This window comes from Vollenhovia emeryi, unplaced genomic scaffold, assembly GCF_000949405.1.
Source record: "Vollenhovia emeryi isolate VEMERY1.0 unplaced genomic scaffold, V.emery_V1.0 DF939139.1, whole genome shotgun sequence".
Classification (NCBI taxonomy): Eukaryota; Metazoa; Arthropoda; class Insecta; order Hymenoptera; family Formicidae; genus Vollenhovia; species Vollenhovia emeryi.
The window spans coordinates 764,681-791,053 of NW_011967227.1; the positions used below are offsets into that span (position 1 = coordinate 764,681).

The 26,373-nt window shown below is 36.4% G+C and overlaps 3 protein-coding genes across 8 annotated transcripts in view; 1 reads left to right on the forward strand and 2 right to left on the reverse strand.

Moving 5' to 3' along the window:
• The first annotated feature begins 699 nt into the window (after window positions 1-699).
• Window positions 700-3,370, forward strand: LOC105567256 (tRNA selenocysteine 1-associated protein 1-like). Of its 2 annotated transcripts, none has more exons than XM_012021975.1 (6): window positions 700-896; window positions 1,013-1,138; window positions 1,235-1,432; window positions 2,311-2,633; window positions 2,814-3,013; window positions 3,133-3,370. In XM_012021975.1, exons 2-6 carry the CDS (start codon window positions 1,097-1,099, stop codon window positions 3,255-3,257), a joined length of 888 nt encoding a protein of 295 aa, XP_011877365.1. In that variant the 5' UTR covers window positions 700-896; window positions 1,013-1,096; the 3' UTR covers window positions 3,258-3,370. The 2 variants fall into 2 exon arrangements, with proteins under 2 accessions (XP_011877365.1, XP_011877364.1); XM_012021974.1 differs by having other exon boundaries at window positions 701-896; window positions 1,034-1,138.
• Window positions 3,371-3,591: 221 nt separating this feature from the next.
• On the reverse strand, window positions 3,592-8,673 carry LOC105567257 (transcription factor TFIIIB component B'' homolog). Of its 5 annotated transcripts, none has more exons than XM_012021981.1 (7): window positions 8,270-8,673; window positions 7,987-8,166; window positions 7,161-7,504; window positions 6,579-7,023; window positions 6,071-6,504; window positions 5,720-5,824; window positions 3,592-5,581 (listed from the first exon to the last, which is right to left on the reverse strand). In XM_012021981.1, the coding sequence occupies exons 3-7, from the start codon at window positions 7,474-7,476 to the stop codon at window positions 4,881-4,883; spliced, it is 2,001 nt and encodes a 666-aa protein (XP_011877371.1). In that variant the 5' UTR covers window positions 7,477-7,504; window positions 7,987-8,166; window positions 8,270-8,673; the 3' UTR covers window positions 3,592-4,880. The 5 variants fall into 5 exon arrangements, with proteins under 5 accessions (XP_011877371.1, XP_011877370.1, XP_011877366.1 ...); XM_012021980.1 differs by having other exon boundaries at window positions 7,987-8,170; XM_012021976.1 differs by lacking the exon at window positions 7,987-8,166.
• A 4,981-nt stretch (window positions 8,674-13,654) lies between these two features.
• Window positions 13,655-26,373, reverse strand: part of LOC105567265 (CUGBP Elav-like family member 2) — a 326,569-nt gene continuing 313,850 nt past the window's right edge. The window contains exons 13-14 of the mRNA XM_012021985.1: window positions 25,709-25,939; window positions 13,655-25,586 (exon numbers count right to left, since the gene is read on the reverse strand). Coding sequence (XP_011877375.1) covers window positions 25,459-25,586; window positions 25,709-25,939 — 359 coding nt within the window. The 3' untranslated portion in view covers window positions 13,655-25,458. The remainder of the gene's footprint in view (window positions 25,587-25,708; window positions 25,940-26,373) is intronic.

The following is a 26,373-nucleotide window of genomic DNA, read 5'->3' on the forward strand; positions in this document are numbered from 1 at the left end:
AAATCTCTATTGTAGACTGGGACTAAGCCGTAAACTTACGGTAAGGCAGAGAAAAACTTAAGCCGTAAGCGCTTAGTCCCAGTCTACAATAGATGATTTAAGCCCTAAGCTTTAAGAAATTGGCCAATCACGGTCAAGTATGAGTAGAATGCGCGACTGTGATTAGTCAATTTCTAAGTCCCAGTCTACAATAGATGATTTAAGCCCTAAGCTTTAAGAAATTGGCCAATCACGGTCAAGTATGAGAAGAATGCGCGACTGTGATTAGTCAATTTCTTAAGGCTTAGGGCTTAAATCTCTATTGTAGACTGGGACTTAAGGCTTAGGGCTTAAATCTCTATTGTAGACTGGGACTTACGGATGGTTGTCTGCCATCAGCCTATGACAAGCATATTTTTTCTCATTCTAGCTTACTGCACTAGTTCACCAGTGCAGGGGCTCGATTCTTAATTTATTCGAAGGAGAAACGTATACGAAAATTCTGCTCTTACAGAAAACTTGCAAGTTGATTGGCTATTCGCATGGCTTTAACCAATCGACTTTCATCTCTTCTGTTAGAGCAGAATGTTCGTATACGTTTCTTCTTCGAATGATTTCGAGAATCGGGCCCCAGGAACAGAAAACAAACCCATTGTGTGATGGACTTAAGGATTCGCATCCTGAATTTTATTGCGAGTTCGTAAACTCATCAAAGAAAGTGTCGCAGCCTCTGTGCTGACGACTGTATACCTCGTGGCCTGTATTGCGAGTACTCCAACCACTTATAATACCCGGCTTGTTATTGGAGTAATCTTTTGCATACGGCTGAATTATTATTAATTTCGTACCGGTCTATCCTATAAAACTGTGTTCGTGCGTGAAGATGTAGGACCGTGGTTTCTATTGTCGCAGAGCACGTAAGTGTACCTAACAATAAGTGTACGTTTAATGTCTCCGAGATCAACTGATAAAATTGGCTACTTATCCGAGATAAAAAGTCAGCGCCGAAACAATATAATTGCACATTTCTCAGTTATCTATGTGAAATTGTCAGGTCGGAAGGGACGGACAGCTATTGGAAGCATTTACAAGAGCTGTTACAATAACAACGAGCAAAATGTCAGGGCCGATGGTGCTGTGTCAGTTGTGGGTGGGTGGTGTGAGTAGATTTGTTCACGTAATTTTAAGGACAAAGTACTTCTCTACACACGGATTGCTCCAATGCCGTCACCTGAAATGAATTCTTTTATTTCAGCTGGAGCCATACATGACGGAAAGCTTCATCATGAATGCGTTTCACAAAATGGGTGAACAGCCGCAGACGATCAAAGTTATGCGGAATCGCTATACTGGCGAGCCCGCAGGATATTGTTTCGTACATTTTCCTACGGACGAAATGGCGCTCGATGCCATGCACAAGCTAAACGGCAAGGTGATACCCGGTTCAAATCCTGTAGGTATAGCGCAGTAAGCTTTTTAAGTACATGTTCGACACTTACGCTCGGACCATAATTGTTAGAGTTTCATAGCAGTAACAAGCATTGGCGCCTTTGATTTCTTGAAAGAAAAAAAGATGTAGGATCTCGACTCCCTCCTGAATCGTTAATTGCAATTTTTATGGAAAGGAAATTTTGCTCAACTTCCACCATAGAGAAACAAATTTGTAAAATTTATCAATTATTATTGATTGACGTTAAGTTTTCTATCCTTCGAGGGACAACCGTGCTCTTTACTTGCCTTGAGATTAAATTCAACAACTTTATTAATGGAATGTTTTCCCAGTCAAAATTTCTGGTGTTGTGTGTGCGGTGTGCAGGCCTACTAATTGCAAGATATAGCATATGGATAAGGAAATTGATTAGCCCATTTTCAGTGCCATTACTAGGCGGTATGCAGTGTATGCTCCAGCGTAGAGTGCAAAATTTGGAGGGGCGCCTAAGATCTGGTTTCCTGCCTACATTGTTTGACTTAAAGCTTAGCTTAATTCGTTCTTCTCAACTGTTACTTTAGAAAGAGACAAACATGAATTAAGCTAAGATTAAAGTTAAACGTTTGGTAAAACCGGACCTAAGCATTGTAACATTACCATTGTTACTAGACATGTATGCAATGATACTCCAGCATAGGGCGCAAAATTTCGAGGAGTGCGCAAGCGAGTCCCAGTGTGTAACGTCACCGCCTTATTTCCTTATGTATGTACTTGTGGACCAATCAGATTCCTTAAGCACATGTTACATGCTATACAAGTCTGTCTGAACCCTGACAATTCTGGTAACCAAATCCGAACGAGCGTTGCTCTGGCAATGAGCTAATCACCGTTGTGTTTTGTAGCCAGTAAGATTCCGGCTAAATCACGCCAGTACTTCAGGAAAACCTACCGCCGAGCGAGAATTCAGTATTTGGGTAGGCGATCTCTCCACTGACGTAGACGATTACTCTTTGTACAGAGCATTCGCCTCGAATTATAACTCTATCAGGACGGCTAAGGTAATATTGGACAGCTCTGGATTCAGCAAGGGCTACGGCTTTGTTAGATTCGCGAACGAGGAGGAGCAGAAAAATAGTCTTGTTACTATGAATGGTTACAAAGGACTTGGAACAAAGTCTCTAAAAATCTGCAACGCAGTGCCTAGACCTTGGAACAAAATGTCTGGGTATGTCTTGATTGTACATTAAATGTTATAAATAATAAGTGCGTATAAAGAGAATAAATTTCTTCTTCTAACCGTTATGTAAGCGATATTCTCTTTCGATATTGTCTCTGCAAGCAGAGAGAGACATATCTGTATTTATAATAATTCATAATCTCAGTTAATTTTTAATTACTAATTTAGTTCGACGCCATCGCAATCAACTTCTGAGTACGCAGCATCGAACATGAATTCAGATTCGTATAATTACTATGACACGTCGTCGTACTGGAATAGTTACAGTGCTTGGCAACAAGGTTACTACGAAAGTGAACCGACGTCAGATGCCTATAATAGTTATGTATCTGATCAGAAACTCGAGGAAGATGAATTAGAATTGATCGGTATGTTATTAATTTCTTTATGATAGTGTAAGAAAATTAATATGTATCATATTTTATTCATTGAATCTTGATCCAATTGCTTTATATGACTTTCCTCTTTTTCTCGTTTTGTTTTATAGAGCATTCAATCCCCACTGACGTCGATAAAGTGAACAGAGAAATGATTGAACAAGATTATAATTTCTGGGATGCTTTGGAAAGTTCAAAATGGATTCCATGTGACACTGTAGAATTATGCTATTAATTATTAAGAACAAAAAATGAAAGCTACAACAAAGATACATATATTACCATGTTTACCACTCACGTATATGCAACACGAAAAATGTCGAAAATAAATTTCATACATCTTTTAAATATATAATTAATAAATGTACATTTTACCTTTACCAATGATGACATTAGAAATGATTGAACAATCACTTTTTGCGTATAACGTGGGCAATTTATTGCTAAAAAAAATTAATGCATTTTAATTTGCTCAATGTTGTACATGTGACAACTGTAGTTATTCTGCAGTTTATTCTGCAGTAATTTCAATAGTCACTTGTAGTCGATGATACAATTTTACAAAAAAATACTCATGGCAGTACTTTTAATGCTGATAACTTTCATAACACTTCTATTACAGCATAATTGCATATAGTTGATGTGTTTACATACATCATAAGATCATCTTTTCGTTTGAGTTAAATTATTCTCGATTCCATATCTCAACAGAATATTATGATTGTACCAGAATGTATAGTGTACTACATGTGTGTATACACAGGGTGTTCAATAAAAACCATTCAATATTTATATGATAGATAGGACACCATACTGAGTAAAAAACCTAAATGAACATAGGTCGAAAACAAGTTTTTGAGATATAGACATTACAGGTTTCTACATGTCGCATGCGATGTTCTCCTCCGATCCCCTGATTTTTGTCCATTGGACTATTTTTTATGGGGATATTTAAAAAGGATAGTGTATTCTTACGTGACCGAATCCAGCGTGCTTGTTAAATAATTCGACAGAGACCTGGAATTTTCGAGAGAGTTCGCGACTCTGTAAGAAGATGCCAAGCGTGTATGGAAATGGAAGGAGGACATGGAAGACCTTCCGTAAATATCGAGATAATAATTTAGACAGATTATCTTCTTCTCACATCGCATGCGACACAGAAGCCAGTAAGTCAATCATATAATGCTGACATACAAAATGTTTATATCTCAGAAACGGTTGAGTTTTTGACCTGTTTATTTAGGTTTTTTTACTTAGTATGGTGTATCCTATCTACCATATAAATATTGAATAGTTTTTTTTAACACCCTGTATATATATAAACCGACTTAAAATAAAGAACCATAGTATCGGGGCAATATACTTTTTGTATATCCATTATTTCTCATCTCGCTCTACAAAATTCTTGATGTACAAATTTGAGCGACAAAACAAATATACATGTATAAAATTCGACTGTCTACAGTCTTCTGAAAAAAAAAGTTTTAATAAACAAAACATATGGCCCTTGTTGCACATACATTGCTCAATTCTTATCACGTTTATAATAAAATCTCTATATCGTATCGCAAAGCTCTGTATCGGAAAGCAAATCTATCCACAGAGAGGAAACATCTTATACTATTACATTTAATTATAATTATAATACTACATATACATATGTATAATATGCACATTATACTTTCACTAATTAGTATAAAAAACCATTTTACACGTGTGTACGTAAAAAAACGAACATTTATCTTGTAAATTTACAACGTTTAACATCCCCATCAAGGATATGGTCTGTTGATAATTTTACTTGTTTAGTTTTTTCTTTTTAAGTTCGATTATAATTAAATGCAATGCAAGAGACCTTTTAATCAGAATCATCTACAATGCTCGACTCGACATTTTCCGATTTAGTGGTTAAAAGTTCTGATGATTTATTCCCAGACGCCGCGCTAGGTGTGATTGTTGTAGTGGAGTCAATGTTCGAGGCTACCATATAAACTTGTAAAATAGTATTTCCAGGATTTTCTGTAGATTCCTTCGAGACAATCACCACGGCTCCTGGCTCCATTTGATTAATATTTGGTATCATCGTCATAATATGATCGGAACAAGAAGTTTCCGTATTTTCACTATTTGTAACTGGTGTATTTACATATTCTGTAACCTCCACAGCTATGTGTGATGGTATCATAGACTTGTCATCTACCGGCGATTCATTCCCGGTATCACTGTTAAGTGTATCAAAATCAGGCGCTTGTAACTTCCTTATCTTCTTCGACAGTCTGCCGGATCTAGTCGGTCTGGCTTGATAAATCTCCTCAGAGCTGTCTGAATCGGCATCTGTATAAGATCTGTAATCGTCGAACATCTCGGACTTATCATTCAAACGTTTCTTCGACTTCCGCGTTTTGCTTCTTTTCTCCATTTGTTGCTGAGTGTTATTTGTATCGCTATTTATTTCTGTATCGATTTCATTTGTCATCGAAGTTACAGTATCTTCAGCATCTTCAGCTTCTCGATCGTTGGACAGTGCCTCACACTCCCCGATACTTTCTGCTACTAATCCTATAATTATTTATTAATTTTCCATAAATGTAATAATTTGTATAAAATATAATTCTTTTATATGTTCATTCGTCGAGAAATTTTATTATTATATTAGTATTGATCACGTTAATGAAATCAAAATTACAATGTACTTACGATGCTTGCGTTTTCTGTCAATTTTTCTCAAGCATTGTCCGTTCTTAACTTTCTCCGATGGTTTCTTAGACGTGTCTGGAATATTTTCTAGTTTTTGCAGCATTGCTAAAGGCAAAATACATTTTACAGATAACTTACTCATTTAGAAAAGCAATAAATCAAAACTTGGGGGAAAAACAAATAGAAGACACATCAGGACTGGTACAAAAATCCTTCAATATTTACAACAGTAGTTGTAATTTCTTAAAGTTTTCACGTACTCGTAAACCATTATTTTATATATTACAAAACTTGTATGAACAAACAAAAGCAGAATTTAAGAGAAAAAAAAAAGACTATAAATGAACATACCTAGTTGCTCTTCTAACAAATCGGTATCGAATTCTTGGTGATATTTCAGAGCCTTTTCGACTAACTGTCGATTAACTCTCTCTTCCTTCTTGTACTTCTGTTTAATTTCTTGTCTACTTCTGTTCGGGAAGAGTGTCTGCATCAATAGAAAGTCCGTACCTACTACGTTCAAAACTCTGTAGAATTTAAATGTTTCCCATTTTGGCCACTCCTTGCTCCTCTTATGCTTTTTATAGAAACCACCGCCGTGGGTGTTTTCGTCCTCTATAGTAACCCCGCTCGCTAATATCTCTTCTTCTCTTTTCGCATCTGTGTGTTCTATTACGAGACTTTGTTCGTCTATTATTAACTGACCGTCGGGACCCACTTTCACCTGCGGTGTGGACATTGCCGATGGATCATCTTCCTCCTCCTCTTCCGGAACTTCCACCGGTCTGGAGAACAACCAGATTTTGATATTACAATAAAAGTTTAATATTTCAATTACATGGCAACTCAATATACTCACTGTGGCGTAGTAGACACTTGTCTTCGTTCAACTGGCATTTTTTTCATAGGATTTGTCACGGGATTATAATATATCAAATCGTACATTTTCAATTGGCTCCTTTCGGGGGTTCTATTTTCGTGCTTTAACAAGAACTCCCTTCTGGCCTCGGCCAGCTTTCTCGCAGATTCCGAAACCAGCATACGTCTTTTCTGGGTTGTTTTAAATTTCGAAGGGCTGTTTTGATTGTCGTTGGTAGTACTCTCCTTATTGCTTTGTACAGAGCAGACGGAATCATTTCGTACGCGACTCGGCACGACGGATTGCACTCTCTTGCTGTGTTCATCCTCGGACTCACTTGCGCTCGCGCCACTTCCCTGTATGCTGTTCTTTCTTATTCTGCCGCCACTGTCCAACCTTGGTGTAGGTCTCATGAAACATGGCCGACTCTGCTTTGTTGGAGAAGCTGAAAAATATATTAAAATACTTATTATTTTAAATATATACACACACGAGTAAATGTATTGGCAGAAATCAAAATGTAAAGTATTTTTCTTCGTGTCCTTTAATCTAAATTTCTTATTTTTTCCACACGATTCTCACCTATATCCGTTACTGTAGGCACGTCTGGCAGCGGAATACAATTCTGAACCAATTGATCGCCAATGTTGGGTCTATCTTCTTTTTCTTGTTCCTTTTGCTCAAATATATTAATCGTAGCTGCGTCGTCCTTTTTCTGTTCTTCTACCTTTGCAGCCTCCTTGCTAGCCACTTGTTCAGTCTCATGAATATTAGATATGTTTTCGTTCTTCTTTTCCTTATCAGACGCATCATTAGCATCAATAGAATCTGTAGAATCCTGTAGAGGCTTCTTCCGAACTGGCACGGCAGCCAAAGCTTTGATACGTGCTCGGCGCATAATGTAAAAATGTGTATTACGGTAGTATCTGTACAAGATAAACAGCAATGAATCATAGAGCGATGATCTAGTCCATCAATAGCATATACTTGTGCATGAAGAAATTTGCAAGTTTTGTCTGGACGACCGAAAGAAATGACATAACGAATCATTAGATAAACGGATTTAACGCCTCCCGGTCGCGTTTCTTTTGCGTGTCATCGCGAGAGACGTAGTGCGATCATTGATAAAATTCGAGCCTGTAATTCACAATGGCACGCAAAATCAAGGTAAATATTGTAAGATATATAGGATTTAATAGAAATAAAAGGGCGTAAATAGACAATTTAATAATTTAACGGAGATATGAGATTTATGTCGCCAGTAAATAGTTAACATTATCTAAAGTGATTATCTAATCAAATGGCCCAAGCACACAAAATTTCAGAATATAATAGATTGCAGTTACACTAGAACACTGGCAGTCCCTCGCCAGTTATTCACTCTACAGGTTCACAGGCAGTCACTTGCCTTTTCTCTCTTAATACGCTAATAATTTCCGTACTGGTCTACAACGGCACGCAACGAACTCCTTGTCCTCTCCGGCTTTTAGCCCGTCATTATTTCTTATTATTTCTATTTTTCGCATGTCCCCTTGCTAATGTCAGCCGTTCAAAACACGCTTGTTGGCCCATGTTGCTATAATCTAATCTACCTAACAGTTTTCGTCATAAAAATTATCCTTTGCTTCTTACAATATTGTAAATACGCGAGGTGTCACGTGTCTTAGAGGTTACCTCAGTGCGTCACTCACCGAAAGCTCGATTATTCCAAGGCTACGCGGTCAACTCGTTGATCTCGTTATCGCAGAACATGTGGAAGAGCACACAACCGGATCAAACTCGGTGAAGTGCGCGTCCGCATTAGAGAGGATACGCGGAAAAGTTGTTAACCGATACCGATCACTGTCCTAATGACACTCGTCTCTCTTTCTCAATTCATAAACGCATAGTAAGATGCAATATACAATATCGTACATACAAAACCACCTACGTATGTAGCTCCTGAAAAGAAAGAAGGCTAACACAGGCTATCGCATACAAAATCACATATAGCGAGTTCGATTGCTTGCACCGAATAGTCGAACACTGGATAATCTCTACAGTATTTGACAGTATTTGATAGTTTTGATATGTACCGTTCTCGCTCGGCAGATTCCAGCGCCTTACGTCCATTTTTATTTTTGCAACTATTCCGCTACTCCCATTTTCAACCACTGCCGATAAAGTCTCCACTTGGTGCGTATCCGTGCTACGCCCATTTTGTAAGCGAGTAATGTAGTGCCCGATTTTGGTTGTGTTCCGTGCTGCATGCATAAAATGTCGGTAACACGAGAGTGTTATTGATATTCCGTAACACGAGCGAGCGAGAGGGTATAAGAGCGAGCGAGATAGCAGTGAGAGCGAGCGAGGCAGATTTGAATTACTTGGAAGCTTCGAAAAATTTACTCGCGCGAATGGCGAATTTATTTAAAGAATACTAAAAATATTGCAAACAAAAAGTATTAACAACGAAAGAATGTGAAGCGCCAGTAGTTGATTAACGATAAAAGGAATTGTTGGACGACTTTAGGCTGGCAGATGGTTTCTTTATTTAAATCCGACGTTTAGACCGTACGGGTTGCGGTCCTTCTCAGAGAAATCAACAATCTACAAGTTTAATTACAGGAGATTGCAACTTAAAAGTATATGTTGACCACAAAACGAAATCGATGCAAGTCAATACAAACGGAATAAAATTCTTTTCGAAAACTTACAATATTACGTCAGTGATATTTAAACTAAGAGTGGATGTCAAAACAAAAATGGTATCAAATTCCTGTGCTTTTACGGTACGAAATGTCGCGAACGAGACTACTCTGGAGAAGAGCTGATCTCTTCGAGCGCTCGGTAAAGACTGTTCCGGTTCCTGCTAGTCCTTTCAAAGATGAAAGGCAAAATTGACGATGAATTCACGAAGTATCTTAATGATTACTCCACGCAATTCTACATGCTGCATATTGAAGAGCGATGAACTAAACAATATTAAATTCGTGTACTAGTGCACTTATTCGTCATAGTAAATTTATTATTTCGGAGCTCAGATTTACAATTAGCATATTCCTCAATTAGCAATTCTTTGAAAATTCTGGCAGACCTCCCACTCGTATAGATTTAAATTGAAAGGTAGGGTTGAAAGGGTACGCAAATTTGTAGAACAAGATTTATTTCGAAAATACGATTTATTAACCTGCCGAACCTAAATTCTGTAGCGCGCGCGCGCTCATACGCATTTTACACGCGCTCATCTCGCTGCCGCACGTTCTCACACATGCGATATATAAAATCTAAAAGTTCGCTATGTATATATGTATATGTATGTGTATACGTGCACATATATACACATACACAGGGACACGCACGCACGCACGCGCACACACACACACTCTCTCTCTCTTTCTCTCTCTCTCTCACACACACACACACACACATACTTAAACACCGTGACTTGTAGCTTGCCTGATAAATGTTACGCTATCTTAGAAGTCGTGTTAATTACTATGTGGATGCGAGTTGCTCGATCGTGCGTGATCGTCATCGCCGTCGTTACAATAACTACACAGAACTTTGCAGGACACCGTGATAGTACATCGAAGACACCCAACCCTCACTTTGCGATTCATCTTGTTCATACTTTATTTATTCTAACTCGTTTCTTGTAAAAAATGTATACCATCGATAGCCCACACTCTTGATCATCGGTGGAAATCTTGGAAGAAGAAAAGAGAACGTGTCATTAGAAAGATATTTTACAAGCTAGTTTTAAGTATATGCGTATCTCGAATTTAACGAAAAAATTTGAGAGTGTTGTTTATTCACAATAAATATTCGCAATGTGATATTGCTTATATCATTTTGGCCATGAAACTTACAAACCTTTTTTCGGTTACTAAAGGATATTTGGAAATAAGGATAAATAGCATTTCCAATTATCACAATGCATTTTGGAAAGTAATATCAAGTTTCTTCACTTTTATCTTTGCATAATTGGCTATGCATATTTCTTGAAAACTGTACATGCCTTTCTCCACGGACAATCAATCTTCTCTCTATTGCATCAAGCGATGCTACTCCTATTAAAGTTCAACGGCAGATTTATAGATGCGTGAGGTGCACAATTTAGCAATGAAAAAAATAATAAGCTTACAAATAAAAATTGGTAAAAAACATGTTTATCTTCCAACTTTTATTCTGGGTTTAATAATTTTGTTCAAATTAGAAATTTTATTTTATAATATATTCTTTATTTTAAAAAAGTAATTTTATCTAAAATTGATATATTTTTGTAAAAGTGCATTTTTAGCAAACGTACTTACTAACATTTTTTTCAACTTTGTGCTTCTGCGATCAGTTTTGCACTCATGCTCATTAGATTACTGTAAACATTATAACGATTGCATTATTACGTTGTGACTATATTAATTGGAAAGAATAAACGCAAATTTGAAACATCAGTATTATAAAACACAATGCACGCATTGAATTTAAGTGTGTTGCATTGTATAGCGTTTATTTAATATAAACACTAGATGCTAGATTCTTATTCATAACGTAATTGTCACAAATTAATATTACACTCTCTTTAAAGCTGGAAAACAATAAAAATCATAAATCTGACATACAACATATATGTGCGAATCTTTTATTATCACCCGTGTCAGCGAAATTAAGCAAATCTAGAAATTTATTTTCCGATTTTAACAATCTCGTAGTTAGCATAACTGTTTTGAGACAGAAAGGAAATCTGTATGCACACATTTGTTTCTATCTGATCAAAGCTACTCGTTCACATTCTTAATGTAACTTTCTCGGTTAGGCTGCATCGTTTAGGCGAATTTTTATCAAGAAATAATTTAATTGTCAAAAAAATCCGTGCTATCCAATAACGTGCACACTCGGCAATATCGAATTTTTTGTGACAAATACATTTTGTACAGTAAATTCGAGTAAAATTAACGTTTGTTCTGGTATGGCAATAACAATTAAATTTGTTTTACTAGATTCTATTATAAGTAAAACTAATTTATCTTGTTCACGAATTCACACGTGAACTCGAAAACGCGAGAAACCTTTTAATCAGTTGTTTCGAATATTATGACGTTTCCCAAAAATGAAGATACCTCATTTTTCGTCAAAGTCTTATAAATTGGTTAATTCGCGTTTTCTATCGAGTCGATCAGGTTTACATAGCTGATTTTACGACTCAATATTTATACAGTGATATATCGGGTCGGTTCTAGACGCGAGCAAGGATAAAAAACAAATTTATAAAATAAGAGAATGATGATAATTTATGTTAAATGCAAAGAAAGTTCGTTTTCAACTGCTTCAAATATCAATCTTTTTAATTTGAAAATTATGAAACGTATGTGTTAACTTAGGATGTTATATGTATTTATATGTATACATACGTACATGTGTATAATCTAATAATTTTCAGTTTATGTGACTTATGCATTATTTTTGTCGGTTTTTATCACTTTTTCTAATTTTGAAAAGAAGAGAAGCAATTATCAGTTCATTAATTAGCAAGGCTAATTTACAAATATCAAATTAAACGTGAATCCCAAATTAATAGTATGTTACTTATTTGCATGAGTTTTATCCTTGCAGTCTAGAAAGAACCCCCATCGTATAAATCGAACATCAAGAGCGACACACATTTCAGAGATGGTTATCCATAATTCTGATTAGCCGAGAAATTTTTAATTGCAGGCGCGATTATTTGCTGACTTAAGTGTAATTCTTTAAACACCTGACCCACTCACGAATTCATTAAAAGCGAATTACGGATGCAATTAACAATTAGTCGACGGCTATCGATAACGAGTTTTATCGTTGTACCTCTTCTCCGTCGATGAAAGCGATTTGCAAAATCCAAAGAACGGTTTGAAGACGCACCTCGGGATAAAAAAGAATACTAACGTATTAACTTCATAATCTTTCTTTCTACATGTATATGTAGTTCATTGTTTATTCTCTTATATGGACGTCGAACATTCACATATGAACAAGTCTGCGCATAGAATATACAAAGTGTGTTGTATGAAGTAAGAGTAAAAGTATTCTTCAGTAGGAAATTTGCAGATATAAGGGAATAGAAAATTAAATTTAATATTATTCAACAGACTGATATCAAAACATTTCTTTATAATATTTTTCTCTGCCTTTGACACTTTTAGAATATCAAGTCACTTTACATAGAGTATCCAGTCCTACATTACCACTTTGCTAATAAATTAGATAATAGTTATTATATTTATCGCGAAATGTGGCAGTTAGGTTTCAAGTTTTATTTGTCTGAATGTCTCATTTGGTATTATTAGAGAATGAAAATTATATGGCCACATTTAACACTAAATGAAGCATGAATACGAGCCATAATTTGCGTGAATGATGCTTCAAATATTCTGCACGTAGACTATGCATAGACTTTCAACATTCCCATATGCTTCCATACACCTACCCGGGAATAATCGCCGACGCATGTACACAGTGGCAGAGTTCCGTTAAAAGCGGGAACGCACATCGTGGTCCGTTAAACGTTGCTATTTACAATAGTTACATAGACTCGCCTCTACAAGTTAAACACGCAACATTATGACTGGTATTTACATGATAAGAGTAACAAACTCAGCAGCTGTCGCTAGTTCGCCCTAACCGATGTATAATAATACATATTTGATATTCTTTTATTGAACAGAACATCTGTTTCAGTGAAGAACATAGTTCGGACCTCTTTTCTATCAACGGAAGGCGTTGAAATTTTCCTCAATCAAAATTTAATTGTACAATTATTCTGAACGTTTACTTTGACCAACAATAATAAATGCAACGATAGTTTCTTTCACCATATTTTTATTTTTAAACGGCACTATTACTAAAAATAATTTGCGTTATTATGTCTACTGTTTTAAAAATTGATCCCTACAGGACATCAAATCAGACGCATATCTCTAAGAAAAGTTAATCACTGAAGAAAATTAGTATTTTATCACTGTTTAAGGAACAGTTTTTATCTTTTTGTGTCTTTAATATATGTGTACTATGTTCATTTAATGATGAACAAAGGACATAGGATGACAAAATAAGGATTGTAATTCTGTCTCTTAAACCCTTTTGTAATTGTATTGTATGACATCTACAAAATATTGATCATCGTATCATAGTAAATCCGACAAGTTCATTACAATTGGTTTATTAAAATTGAATCTGAATATCGGTCTTCTTTGCGCCACTGTGAACACACGTACTCTTCACAAAAATCATGTCAGACGATGACGATACAATAACTCACTCGGGATTTTGCTGCGTACAAAAAATATCCTTACGAGCTAGGTACGGCCTATGTACAGTCTACATACTAATTCGTCGAATGATTGTTGCGGGTGTGCGTGCGGATTCTGTACAACTCATATGCTCTCTGCCTAGCATGAGCAACAAAAGAAAGATCACAACTTGTGCTTACTCATGTAATCGAAGGCTTGACACGTAAAAAAGATTGTTAATGTTAGGAAAGAAATGCTGAAAGAAGTTATGCAATTTAAAATGTTTTTTGCATTTTGTTTATTTATAAAAAGTACTTTTAATCTCATTTTGTACTTTACGAATGTTCTTATCAGTTGCATAGCTTTTGCGCTGCTATGAATATGTTCTTGGCACGTAATCTTCCATAACGAAAAATAATTTTCTAAAAATATCATGTTTAGACCTTTTTATGTCAAGTCCCCAATATACGAGTGTGACGTGTTAGATTTAGATTGCATCCCAACTTAAAGTAATACTGCTTTCAACGTCGACATTAATGCATTATAGGAACTTAATGAATATTGCATACATATTAACTTAAATAATGTATAATTAAAAGTAAATTGAAAATCATCTTATATTTAATTTAAACGTCGCAGAAATAAATAACTTTCTGAAAGCAAGTATTACAACTATATTCGTTTGTCCGCACTAAATGACTGATGATTTTGCTGATTTATATACAAAACGTATATAACGTGTAAAAGTGACAAGATTATGATAAAAAAGTGATGCTTCCTGTTAGCTTTTCTCTGATCGAGAAGATGTTTAGCAAATATTTTTAGTATTATATTATAAGATTAAAGTTGAAACGATTTGTTATCAATAGCCACTGAATCAGTCGTTTATATCAGTCACTCAAACATTTTTGCTCCTGTCCTTTTATTTATTAATTATCCTGCGTCCTAAATCTTGATCAATGAGAAATTGCAATAATTATACATAGAAAATAACACAAAAATATAATATTTTAATGAAAACTGTTACAGGAAAAGGCAATTGTTTGTGGCAAATTTTATATTTGAATGGAGATCGAGTCGATATAAATAACAGCTGAATGAATAAAAAAAGCTTTGAAAAAACTGGAAAAATATATGTCGAATGACATTCAAATAGTACAGGGATTTATTTTGTGTTTAATTGGGAAGTGCTATGCGTTGTATGTATGTCTGTACGAAAATATCTGCACTGTACATTCTTTTTAACAAAATTATATTTATTTTACCATTAAACCAATGATAAGGGTCGAATTGTATTAAATTTATTTTTCAAGCATTTGTATTTTTGGAAACAATGAACAATGTCAAAATATTCTTGATATTGATATAAGAAATTGATCGATTTTACTTCGAAGTCACTTGGAGTCAACAGAAGATTAAAAATAAATTATTCCGATCCGAATTTATCTTTATGTTCTTTTAATCTGCTTTCTTTGGAATTTACTTATAAAATAAGCAACACTGCATGAATGTGAAAAAAATAAAAATTTTAGGAGATTATGTGACTTATGCTGCACAAAAAATTGAATTATATCGTATACAATATTTCTTTCATCAATTGCTGTAGTTAGTATCTTTGGAGCACGCAGTACACATACAGTTATGTACAATGCAAAAGATATGTATATAAAGCTTTAACTCATTTATGATGAATTAACCCCTTAAGTTATTATTGATTATAGATTTTGCTACAATTGATGTTACAATTAATAAAATCATTGTTATCGCGATAATTACACTTGACAAATTATATTTGAACACATTTCTTAACAAGTTCTTTTCCATTATGAGCAAATTATAATAGTTCATTCATTCATCGACATTTAGTTCTCTGTACTTTGAAGAGAACATTCCAACGTTCATTAAGGAGTTAATTCGAAACCATAGTGTAAAGTGTAAACCAAACATAAAAAAGGTAGTCAAATTATTTTGCACAGTTTTTCTACGGCTTTCCGCTAAAGCGGTGATCAAATATGGCAATCAAGGGATCAGGATCATAGGAATGGTAGTAAAGCTAAGAGAAAAAATTAAAACAACAAAATAAATATATATATTGTTATTTTCAACATACGCCACATGCTGATCGCATTGTAGATTAAGCGAAACAGAAAAAAAATGTATAAGTATATTTAACGATACACGCCGACAATCTCCGCGGTTTCGTCGACGGCTTTAAGGTCAATCAATAATTATTAAACAAAAAAGAGAATGAAGAAATAAAAGAATGAAACAAAAAGTGGACACGATTAAGAATAAGCGCGGAGTGACGTTACACGCGGAGACAGAAGGCGTATACCATCGCATACGCAACACTTACGTCGTATGTATACATCTGTATACACTGTATATTCTGTATACTCTGTATATAAAGATGTATACACGAAAGAAAAACATACATTTAATGCCCGAATACAGATGCGCGTCCGTACGTGCCACGTACGTAAGCGCGTATGCAAAAAAATTGCCAATGTGCATGTAAGGTAATTACAGCGATAAGTCTCGGTATTTTATTCGCATTCACGATTGTTCTTCGATCACCAATGGTTAAATCGATCTAATTAAAAGAGTAGGATTAATCGCGCCTTTCGGAGCATCTTAAAGATCTTTGTAATTTTTAAGTTACATAGATATTAATAAAATATAAATTTAGAATAGAAATTTGTCTCTCGTGTTTACTTTAATATTGTTATTGATAAAATACATCAATTATTTGAGGGCAAACTTGAATTGTAAATTCATAAAAGCATCTTAAAAATTTGGATTTTTTAATGAATTACCTTTATATGTCTAAGTACTCGTTGCAGTTGCTTAAGTACTGTTTGCTGCACCATTTGCAATATCTAAAACATTTAACATGTTGAGTACTGAGCACAAATATTTGAAATACTGTCTGTCGAAGTTCAATGTCTCATATCTCTCATACTGGCATTATTTTTACATGAGCATTTCTGCCGTTATCAAACTCTGGATTTTTATTAGCTATTAACATTTTAATTAAATCAATAACCGGCTAATTCTGTTATTTTATGTTTGTCTGTAAAATTAAAACATGACTTCAGCAACGCGTGTTCACATACAATGACTGACACTCAACATATTAAAATCAAGAATTTGTGCATTTTATGGACATGATTCATCATCTCGTTAACTCCGATAGTAGCGCATTCCCTATCTTTTAATAAAAAAAAAGGCATACAATTTGCATCAGAGGAGAGAAACGCGGTGGACGAACAAACTAAAAAAAGAACAAAAATTCGACTTATAGCCTGTAAGAAAACAAAAATAAAGAAGCACGATGGATTGTTAACGACGCAAATACGGTATACTCAACAGTATAACAGTAATCTTACGAGGTAATAGCTGAAACATTTAGAAACAAAAACATATTCTATCAACAGATTTAGATTACAACTGTAAAAATAAAGTACTAGTAATTCGGATAGACAATTGTATCATTTAAATATTAGTCGAATAGGATCACCGAATTGATCGGTCCGTATATACGAGAGAGAAAGAGAAGAAACTTATATTACTAATGTAAGGCAAAATTAGTTAAGTATAATTGACGTTTAAGAAGATAAACACAAGAGTAAATATCTCTCAGTTACGTGAGAAAGAGTATGATTACAATGATGCCAAAAATATTTATCTGCGCAATTTTGTTTTTTTGAAATACAAAGTGTTTATATCTCTTATATAAGACCTTTCTATATAATCTGAAACTTTGCGAGTACGAGTATATGCAACGATTTTGACGAACGCTGAAAACATTTCACATGTCACATTTTGCTTTCGTTAATCAATGTCCAAATTTATCCAATTGCATCTTTGAATATTTAACATGAGAACAAACATAAAAATAAGTCATTCATCGTATAAGTACATTGTCCCGTATTATTTAAAATATATACTTCGGTTTGGAAATAACCGTCTCAACGAGTGATCCTTATTTGACCGTTTAACGACCGCACATAATACGCGATTCGCTTGTACAACGAATGAATTAATTCGTGTGTTAGCGTCCGTAAAAAAAAAATCGGACATAAAAGTACTTGAATTCCGATTTTGGCTTACAAACTGATAGTCTGCCATTGCAACACTAAATTAGCGAGCGATCGACATTAGCAATTATAATAAATGATAATCACGATCGCTGTCGCGCACAAAGTGCTAATAATACATATAAAAGTAATAGAAGTATAGTTATAATTGTAATAATAAATGCCAATGATAGTATCGCCATCATTGGCAGGAGTACTGATAATATAAACATATAATACTAGTAATAAAATAATAATGACAGTATAATGACAGTAGTAGAATAATAATATTAAGTAATGATAAGAATTTTCTCTTATAATAATTGTAATCAAATTAGAATAACAGGTATAACTAGTAAAGATAAACATAGCAATAATAATAGCCATAATAAACGTAGCACTAACAACAGTGTCAACGCACGTGCTGAAGAACAATAGTGAAAATGACACGAACATAGAAGCGATTTTTCAATCATTAAACAATATTTGTGACTAGGCTCTATTTGTATATACGCACAAGACTAATGTGTACGCGTGCTCGTTTCCTATTGTTAGTTAATCGATTTAATCGATGTAGATCAGTGCTAGCCATCCACGCATAGTTTAAGTATCGAATATCACACTATTCCTCTGTCTAAAACTCCCTCTCTTGTAATATTTTACCTATATATTTAGAGATTATTACTTATGTGTCTGGTGACCATTTGTACACATATTAAAAAAGCTTGAAATTTAACTGACTTTTGCTAACTGTTATTGGTATTATCTTTGGACAGTTTAGATTTTATGATCAATTGTCTTGAAAATTTTGCTTAAAGTTCATTCCTTATAGCCATTTAGAAGATGACAAAATAATTTTTTTAATCTAGCATTTTCGAGCACGTCAATAAAAATATTTTCACATAATTGAATGTGTTTATGTGCTCTTTGTTTTCTAAGTACACATGATTTAAGGATAAGCAACTGTTGATTTATCGGCTTACATCACATATGAGGCAATAATATAGATATTCTGTACACAAATAGTTCTTGCTCATGCGTAGACTTTTAACACTGACTTGGATTAATTGTTAGCGTTGCGTAAGTACATGAATTAATTAAAGACACATCTTTGGTAATCCGGAGCACGACGTTCTCTACTACTCAAAGACAATCGCAAATGTTAGATAAAATTGCACGTTTGCACACATTTTACCTTGTAAAATTGACGTCGATGCTCCGTTTATTTGGTCTGACGCACGTGTGCATGTTAATTGCTGGTGACAAAACAAGGCTACGTACACTTAATCGTAAATAACAATTAATAATACAGAATGATACAATTTCTAATTTTAAAGATATGTCGAAAAATCATTCTTCTATGTCTAAGTTCATCTAAAACATAAATAGTCTCTGCAACCTTTCCAATTTTCAATTCAGAAATGATGTTGACACATTATTCTGCTTAAAATACTTAAAGAAAAACATAATAAAAAAGCATTATATATCCATTATTTTTACAAAAACAATAGAAACAGATACTGCCATTCAATAATTAGGTGCACGCAAACTTGTTTTGCTCAATATAGACAAGACTATGCGAGAAAAGAAATTGGAGGATATGTATTTTATCGAAACTGGAAGTGTGTGTTTATGAAAGGTGACACGACAATAACAAGAGGAAGTTGCGCAAGATTCAGTCGTTTGGATAATATGGCGAGCAAATTTCGAGAAACGACAATTGTTAATGATTTTGGAATCGTGGAAAATAGAACATGTATCGAGACATGATTTTTAATACTCGTGCCTTTAACTCATAGAATATAGAAGAGTTTAACAACCATACCTAAAGAAACAAAAACTTAAAGGTCTAAAAGATAAAGATATTCTTTTAATGGTTTCAGGTAGTAGTTACTGAATTTCTTTCTTGTTTCTTAGATAATTAAATAATATTTAGCATTCGTGGACGTCATCACCTTGATGATATCTCTGAATATTGATTAATCAGGATTCACACTCGAGGTGTAAAACATCTTTTTACGACTTAATATTAGTTGTTAAAAACTGTTTTGAAGAATCATAGTATTACATAGAATAAATTTTCTTTACTTACGCGGTTTTTTTTCATGATATATATAAAATTCAAATAAACAGAGAATGATTTCACAGTACGAGTCATGTATGAGAGGAGAAATATATTTTGTATTAATTCAGATTCTATCAAATGTAAATTCTTATTATGCAATGTAATCCAATTAAACGCAATCGATTTTGAAATATTTTTACGTTAAATTAACATCCACGAAGGCATTTTTACATTCAGACTAGAGTACTTAAAATGACTTCTTTTTAATCACTAACCCTGTATGTATATTCTTGTACGATCTTGATTTGTTTCGTTCGAATACAATCATCGCACAACTTCATCGTGCAACCAATTTTTACGATGTTCGTCCAACTGAAAATATTTATACTAACGTTCTATCACGTGTTCTTGGAAATATTCCACTCTATATATTTTCTCATTTATATATTATCTGCACCTATAAAGATAAAATATATAAATTGCACCAATTGCAACGTAAATATTGATACGTTTGTTTTCTCTCGATAAGTTTGGTATAACAAGAATTGCAATCATCAATCATTTTCAGAAGTAATGCGAAAATAAGTCTCACGTAGAATCACATTTGTTTGTTCGTTTAATTATTCGAAAACAATATTTTATGATCGATAGAACTTTTGAAAAATTAACACACTTTCCCATTTACTTCTACAAAGCAAATTCATGTTCAATATTAAGAATGAGTTATCCCAAAATATCTTGCGTATTGATGTAATACTATTCGAGTGAATCTCTTCTTTCTGCTCGCGAAATATTTTGCAATTACTATAGCAATTCTTTTCCTTTTCCATTTACAGTATATCACCTTGATGAGAAACTTTTACTTCGTTGAATCGAGCCAGACAACCCCGTCCGATCGATCCGGTACGTAATTTTCATGAAGACGTATAAGATTACTCGCAATTAATTCGACGAAGAAGACAATGCAAGTGCGCGGTCGGGAAACTCGTCCGATATTAAAATTGATTAAAAATTTGTCGCATCTCTCGTGTACTTGTCTATATTCGCGAAGTGTCTTTGACGGCGTAATAGAACTGGATGCACGAATGTGTGACGCCTGATGTGCTATTCCTGAGCGACCCGGCCCAGTTTCGGCTTGAGACCGCAGTCCCCTGTACGATACAATCTTATCACAAAGTCATTTACTACAAAATGTCTCTTATATTCGTTTCTTCGCTGTCTATCGGCTTCTTTTTTGTTTTAATTCTTTGTATCCGTTATCGTTTTTGGTATACTTGTCACGATTTAAGCCTAAGAAATCGCACGCGCATCGATCCCGCACGATCATTGTTCGTCCGTTCGCGTTTCCCTTTCCAGCCTCCGTCTCGCGCGCATTTTCTTCTTTATACACGCGCATTTATCTCGTCTACACGCCCAGTTTGCCGCGATACATACGCACGGTACATATGCATATGTATAATTTTATGTATAAACAGGTGCTGCGAGGCGTTGACAGCGATCCCGATAGTAGAGCCGATAAAAATAGTTCTCAGTCGGATAATTCGATTTATGAACATGTATATGTATAATTATGTATAAGAAAAATTTCTCTCGCACAGCTCGTGCCGCGCGTTCCTCGCTTGTCCTCCTTCGTCCTCTTTCACCGCAAGACGTGGAGCGTCGCCTGCCGTTAGCTCAACCACGAGAGAATCCTCTTCGCACGCTCTCTAACGCACGCACATACCATACACACGTACACATATATGTGTATATACATATATGCATAATATATTTATATATATATCTGTATATATACAGGGGTAGAGGGGAGGAGGGGAGAGATTGGACAGACAGTTAACATAGCGCGTTAGCTTCGTTCGAGGAACCCAGGTCGGTCGTCGGTGCATCGTCCTCCTTTCCGTTCCACTTTCTCGGCCCTCTTCATCGTGTTCCTCCGCATCTCGTGCGCATCTCTCTCGGCCGCGACAGTTCTTTCGCTCGCCCAGCAACGTGGAACTCCCCCTGCGTGTCCGAGGATTCGTCCGGCGGGTTTTTGTACGCGCAGGTGCGACCGAGAGGGACGATCCTCTCGGTGCGATCGCGAGGAACGACGTCGCGACTTCGTGGACAGGCGGGTATGGGCGCGCGAGAGGTCGAGGGGATGAAATGAAGAGATAGAGATAGAGAAGAGGTCGACAAGGCGGAGGATCTTACGGCAGAAATGAGAGCGCGTGGGCGGGTGTTGCTCTTTGTACAGGCACCGACAGACACAGATAGACTGATCGAGAGACTGACCGGGGAATTGTGTGACTGATCGACCGGTCGACCGGTCGAGCGAACGACCGGCACCGATTTGACTGACTGAGACTGACATGGCACGGCGACTCCGATCGAGAGTACACGGTCACAACGTCACAGGCCACCTGCTGGCACACAAACAAACACACGGACATGTTAGTCACCACCACACACCAGATATGAAGGTTCATCCCCGAGCAGACGCGCGCGGTGAACGGCTCCTCCGAGGCCCCGCCAGAATCTACCGCGCCCAATTGTCTCTGCGGACTCGCGTCTCAGATAACAACGGATAGCGACAAATCGTACCAATTTTTAACTCGTTTAGTTGCTGTTATCCGCCGCAGAACAAACATGTGTTCACGGGACCGTCAGTTCCTTGAGGAAGAGGACCTCGCGGAATGAACGCAATATCAGAGGATAAACTTATAAATTTCGCCATTTCTTCGATGATTAAAAAGGAAGAGCTAGTAATATGAATTCGAGATATTGTTTTATTGAGATGTAATAACGTTTCGATAAAACAATACCTCGAAGGCTGTCCGACAAGACAATTAGCGAACACGTCATACAGAATGAGAATTATCAAAGTGCATTGAAGAATCAAACGGATTGCTCGCGGGGCCTCCAAACCGACGACACCGTGCATCGTGTACGCGGGTACTTTGCCGAGTCGTCCTTTTTGAACACGAGCAACGAGCGTCCACTTTATTCAGCTTGACAGACAGTCACAAGGAAAGAGAAACAAAGTGTTCGACAGCGCATCCGTGAAAACTCGTTGCTAATGCAACGCAAACGGTGAAACTCGCCAATTGTTTCCAGACTTAGATTACAGATAACAGCCGCAGCGGTTGTTCAGTTACGTCTCTAACAGCGGGTGTGGATTCTGAGAATATTTGAAGGATGTCACAAAGTGAATATTGCAAGGGACGTTCCCCCAGTATATTAGGACATTTAATTCCACAGATTATTTCAGTGATGTCACTGCTATTAAGCAACATCTCTCCTACAACAGCTTTATGGTCGAGAATCATTTGTTACCGATTGCGCTGAGCCAAAGTCGCGACGATAAAGCGAAGTAACGACAAGTACATGCTTCTCGAGCATAAATTAGTTTCTCATGGAAATAACTGGCTTGCCCACCGCTTGCGACGATCGGTTGCATATCCTTCCCCCCTCCCCCCAAAAAAATCACATGGCAATGTTAGTATTACTAACTAATAAAGCGTCGTAGCGTGATTAACCATAGAAAACTTAGTGATATTATTATCTCACGTGAGAACGTATCGAATTCTGTGCGTTTCGAACAATAAACGAAGGAGATACACGCGATGTAATAGCTGCTGACATAATTACAATGAGTGAGAGAGATCTTTGCGTTTATCGCTCGTATCTGCCGGCTGAATTGTACCGGCTCAAACTACCGTGGTTATTGGTATGGAGAACAAAATAGAGAAATTAAGAGATATAGAGATAAAGAGAAACAAATTATAAAAAATATAGAAAGAAAAACAGAGAGAGAGAGAGAGAGAAAAGTCAAATCGTCAAATGGTTACGAGGTACGGACTCGAACGCTGCGTGAAAATTCAAAGCAAACTAGTCTTGCCCTCCTAGGGGAAAAGCTACGTTGTTAGTGAACTTCACGTACGTAATTTCACTTTGTGCAACAGTAAGTTAGCACAGAAAGCTTTACTGGCAGCCTTTGCAACGAAATGTAGTTTGATTGCATCATCCGGGAACGTGCCGCCAGGCTTGCACCTTCGAGATTCGAAGAGACGAACATATTTTCGAGATCGTGCGATAAGTACGGGCGGGTATTACAGGTGAATATTTGAAAAACCCGTACCGTTGCGCATTTAGCGATGAACGTTGCTATTCCCACCATACGTTTATGTTATGCGTGCTAGAGAGAGCGAGAGAGACAAACCGAATTCAGAAATGAACGAGCACGTTTAACGCTAAATGCGCGCCACTAAAACCCATTTCCTCTGGGTGTAATTTTAACCTGATGTGAACTTTAACCCGAAAATCGAGTCAAGTTTAAACTAAGAAGACTTTATACGTCTCATGAATAAACAGAGAAGTCTTTAGAATGGCTAGTGCCATTTAATTTGAAAACTGAATACCGATTGTTTTCGTGAAGGCGGAAGTCGATTTGAGATATTCGAAATGGGTAGATGTATTACAATCACATCACGAAGCTTTTACATGCAAATTTCTCTGTCTTCTATAAAAGCGTAATAAAATATTCGCATATCTCTTGCATGCAAAATCCCTTATTTTTGAGAATATATAAACAATACTCAACATATATATGTATCGATGTTTCTTAAAATTCGATAAAATCGCAAAGGTGCTTTCGACGAGAAAAACAACACAATTCATTTAATTCCTAAAGGAATTGATCGCGCGTGATTATAATTAATCTTAATTATTTATATCTCGTTGGGTTCACTAAATCTGAATAAACTCTAGAAATCGGTCATAGTCTCTGATGAAATCGATCATCACAGACACTACGAAATCAAGTGGTCTGAAATGGTAATAAGCTAATACTGATTTGTTAATCCTATCCCGTCTTCTGTTAAAATAATTGAAATGGATTGTCGAAAAAAAAGCAGGGGATTTCTATATTTAACTCGGCACTGGAAAAGTTAACAGATGTAATACGATATACAATCGTGACGTGGCACGGGACGTGAACAGAATAGACAGATTGTTGGATTAAAAAATGTACTGAAATGTGTTCACACATGGGCGGACCGGCAGGTAGAAGAGAGAAGACAGTTCGGCGGGACAGTTCGCACAAGCGACACGTTAAAAGAATAAATTACGTTCCTGCACCTCGGAAGAAAAGTCAGTCCGACGGAGACAAGAGAGTCTTCTGGATTATCACAGCCTCGTTTCGATAGGACGGCGAAGGTGTCGAGCGGCGACGTCTCCTCTTCGGCGTCTGAGAACGCTCGATCATAGCCCGTTAACTCGCTACCTTCGTGGAAAATACTGCTTGACTAGAGAGTATCTTGGATACACTGCCACCTAATATACTTTCGCATGTCTACCTAGACCTATCGCTAGACGCGATTCCGCTGCGGAATAATCATCAACCATCGCGGTTGTTAATTAAATGCACGAGCGTCGTCCCGACTAAGGACGCCGTCGGGCCGAGGTGTCCGAGTAGTCCTTGGTATCTACCTACGAACGTTCTGTGACATCAGCTAGTACGGCTTGCAAGCGTCCTTGGACCGTTTCAACTGGACCTTCAGTCGCTTCATGCCAATCTGGAAACCGTGCATCGTTTGGATCGCCGCTTGCGCGCTCGACGCATTGTCATACGATACGAAACCTGAAACAATATTGCAAAATGCAGAACGCATGCATTCCATTCGTCCGTGCTGCTCGCAAAATTTATTTGTGTGTCTAAACACTGGTGTCTCATCCCATCCGTTTACGTAAATTTAAACTTACCAAAGCATTTACTCATGTGCGTGTGCTTATCTATGAAAACTTTGGCGGATATGACGTTGCCGAAGGGCAAAAAGGTAGAGATGAGGTCTGTGTCGCCGAATTCCTGCGGCAGGTGGTAAATGAAGAGGTTGCAACCTTCGGGACCCTCGATCTGCTTGTCCGTGCTGGCGAACTTAGTCTTCTGCGCTGCCGCCGCCGCAGCGGCCGCGGCTGCCGTGAACGCGGGGAACCCTGAAATCCGAACGTGTTATTGATGACACTCACGCTACGTTATCGCGAGGATACAATATCAGTCATATATTCCTCCAAGTGACGTAAATCTCATGTTAAAAACGTCAACGTAACATATTTTTTTATAAATTTCGTCATCCGATCTTATAATTGCACACCAATTATTTCTCCAGTTATTTATTATCTCCAGTTATAATTGTACACCAATTATTTCTCCAGCTTGATTTACATCACAATGGACAGTTCCGGTTATCAGTACAACTCTATGCAATGGCTTGGCGCGTCCCAGCGTACAGAGACACACCAGACAGGCTTGACTGATTAAATCTATCTGAATCGCTTGAATCCACTCTAAATAATATAAGCATTTAAGCGTATTATACGATAAGTAGAATGAGAAATAATTAAATATTCAATGATATACCCGAATATAT

What these genes read in the sequence shown, in the direction of transcription:
- LOC105567256 (XM_012021975.1), top strand. Translation starts at nt 1,097, where the DNA reads ATGTCAGGGCCGATGGTGCTGTGTCAGTTGTGGGTGGGTGGT. An exon ending in GTCAGTTGTGGGTGGGTGGT is followed by an intron (nt 1,139 to 1,234) that starts GTGAGTAGATTT and finishes CTTTTATTTCAG; the next exon opens with CTGGAGCCATACATGACGGA. An exon ending in AGATGAATTAGAATTGATCG is followed by an intron (nt 3,014 to 3,132) that starts GTATGTTATTAA and finishes TTTGTTTTATAG; the next exon opens with AGCATTCAATCCCCACTGAC.
- LOC105567257 (XM_012021976.1), bottom strand. Translation starts at nt 7,476, where the DNA reads ATGCGCCGAGCACGTATCAAAGCTTTGGCTGCCGTGCCAGTTCGGAAG. An exon ending in CAAGTGTCTACTACGCCACA is followed by an intron (nt 6,505 to 6,578) that starts GTGAGTATATTG and finishes GTTGTTCTCCAG; the next exon opens with ACCGGTGGAAGTTCCGGAAG. An exon ending in TTTGTTAGAAGAGCAACTAG is followed by an intron (nt 5,825 to 6,070) that starts GTATGTTCATTT and finishes TTTTGCCTTTAG; the next exon opens with CAATGCTGCAAAAACTAGAA.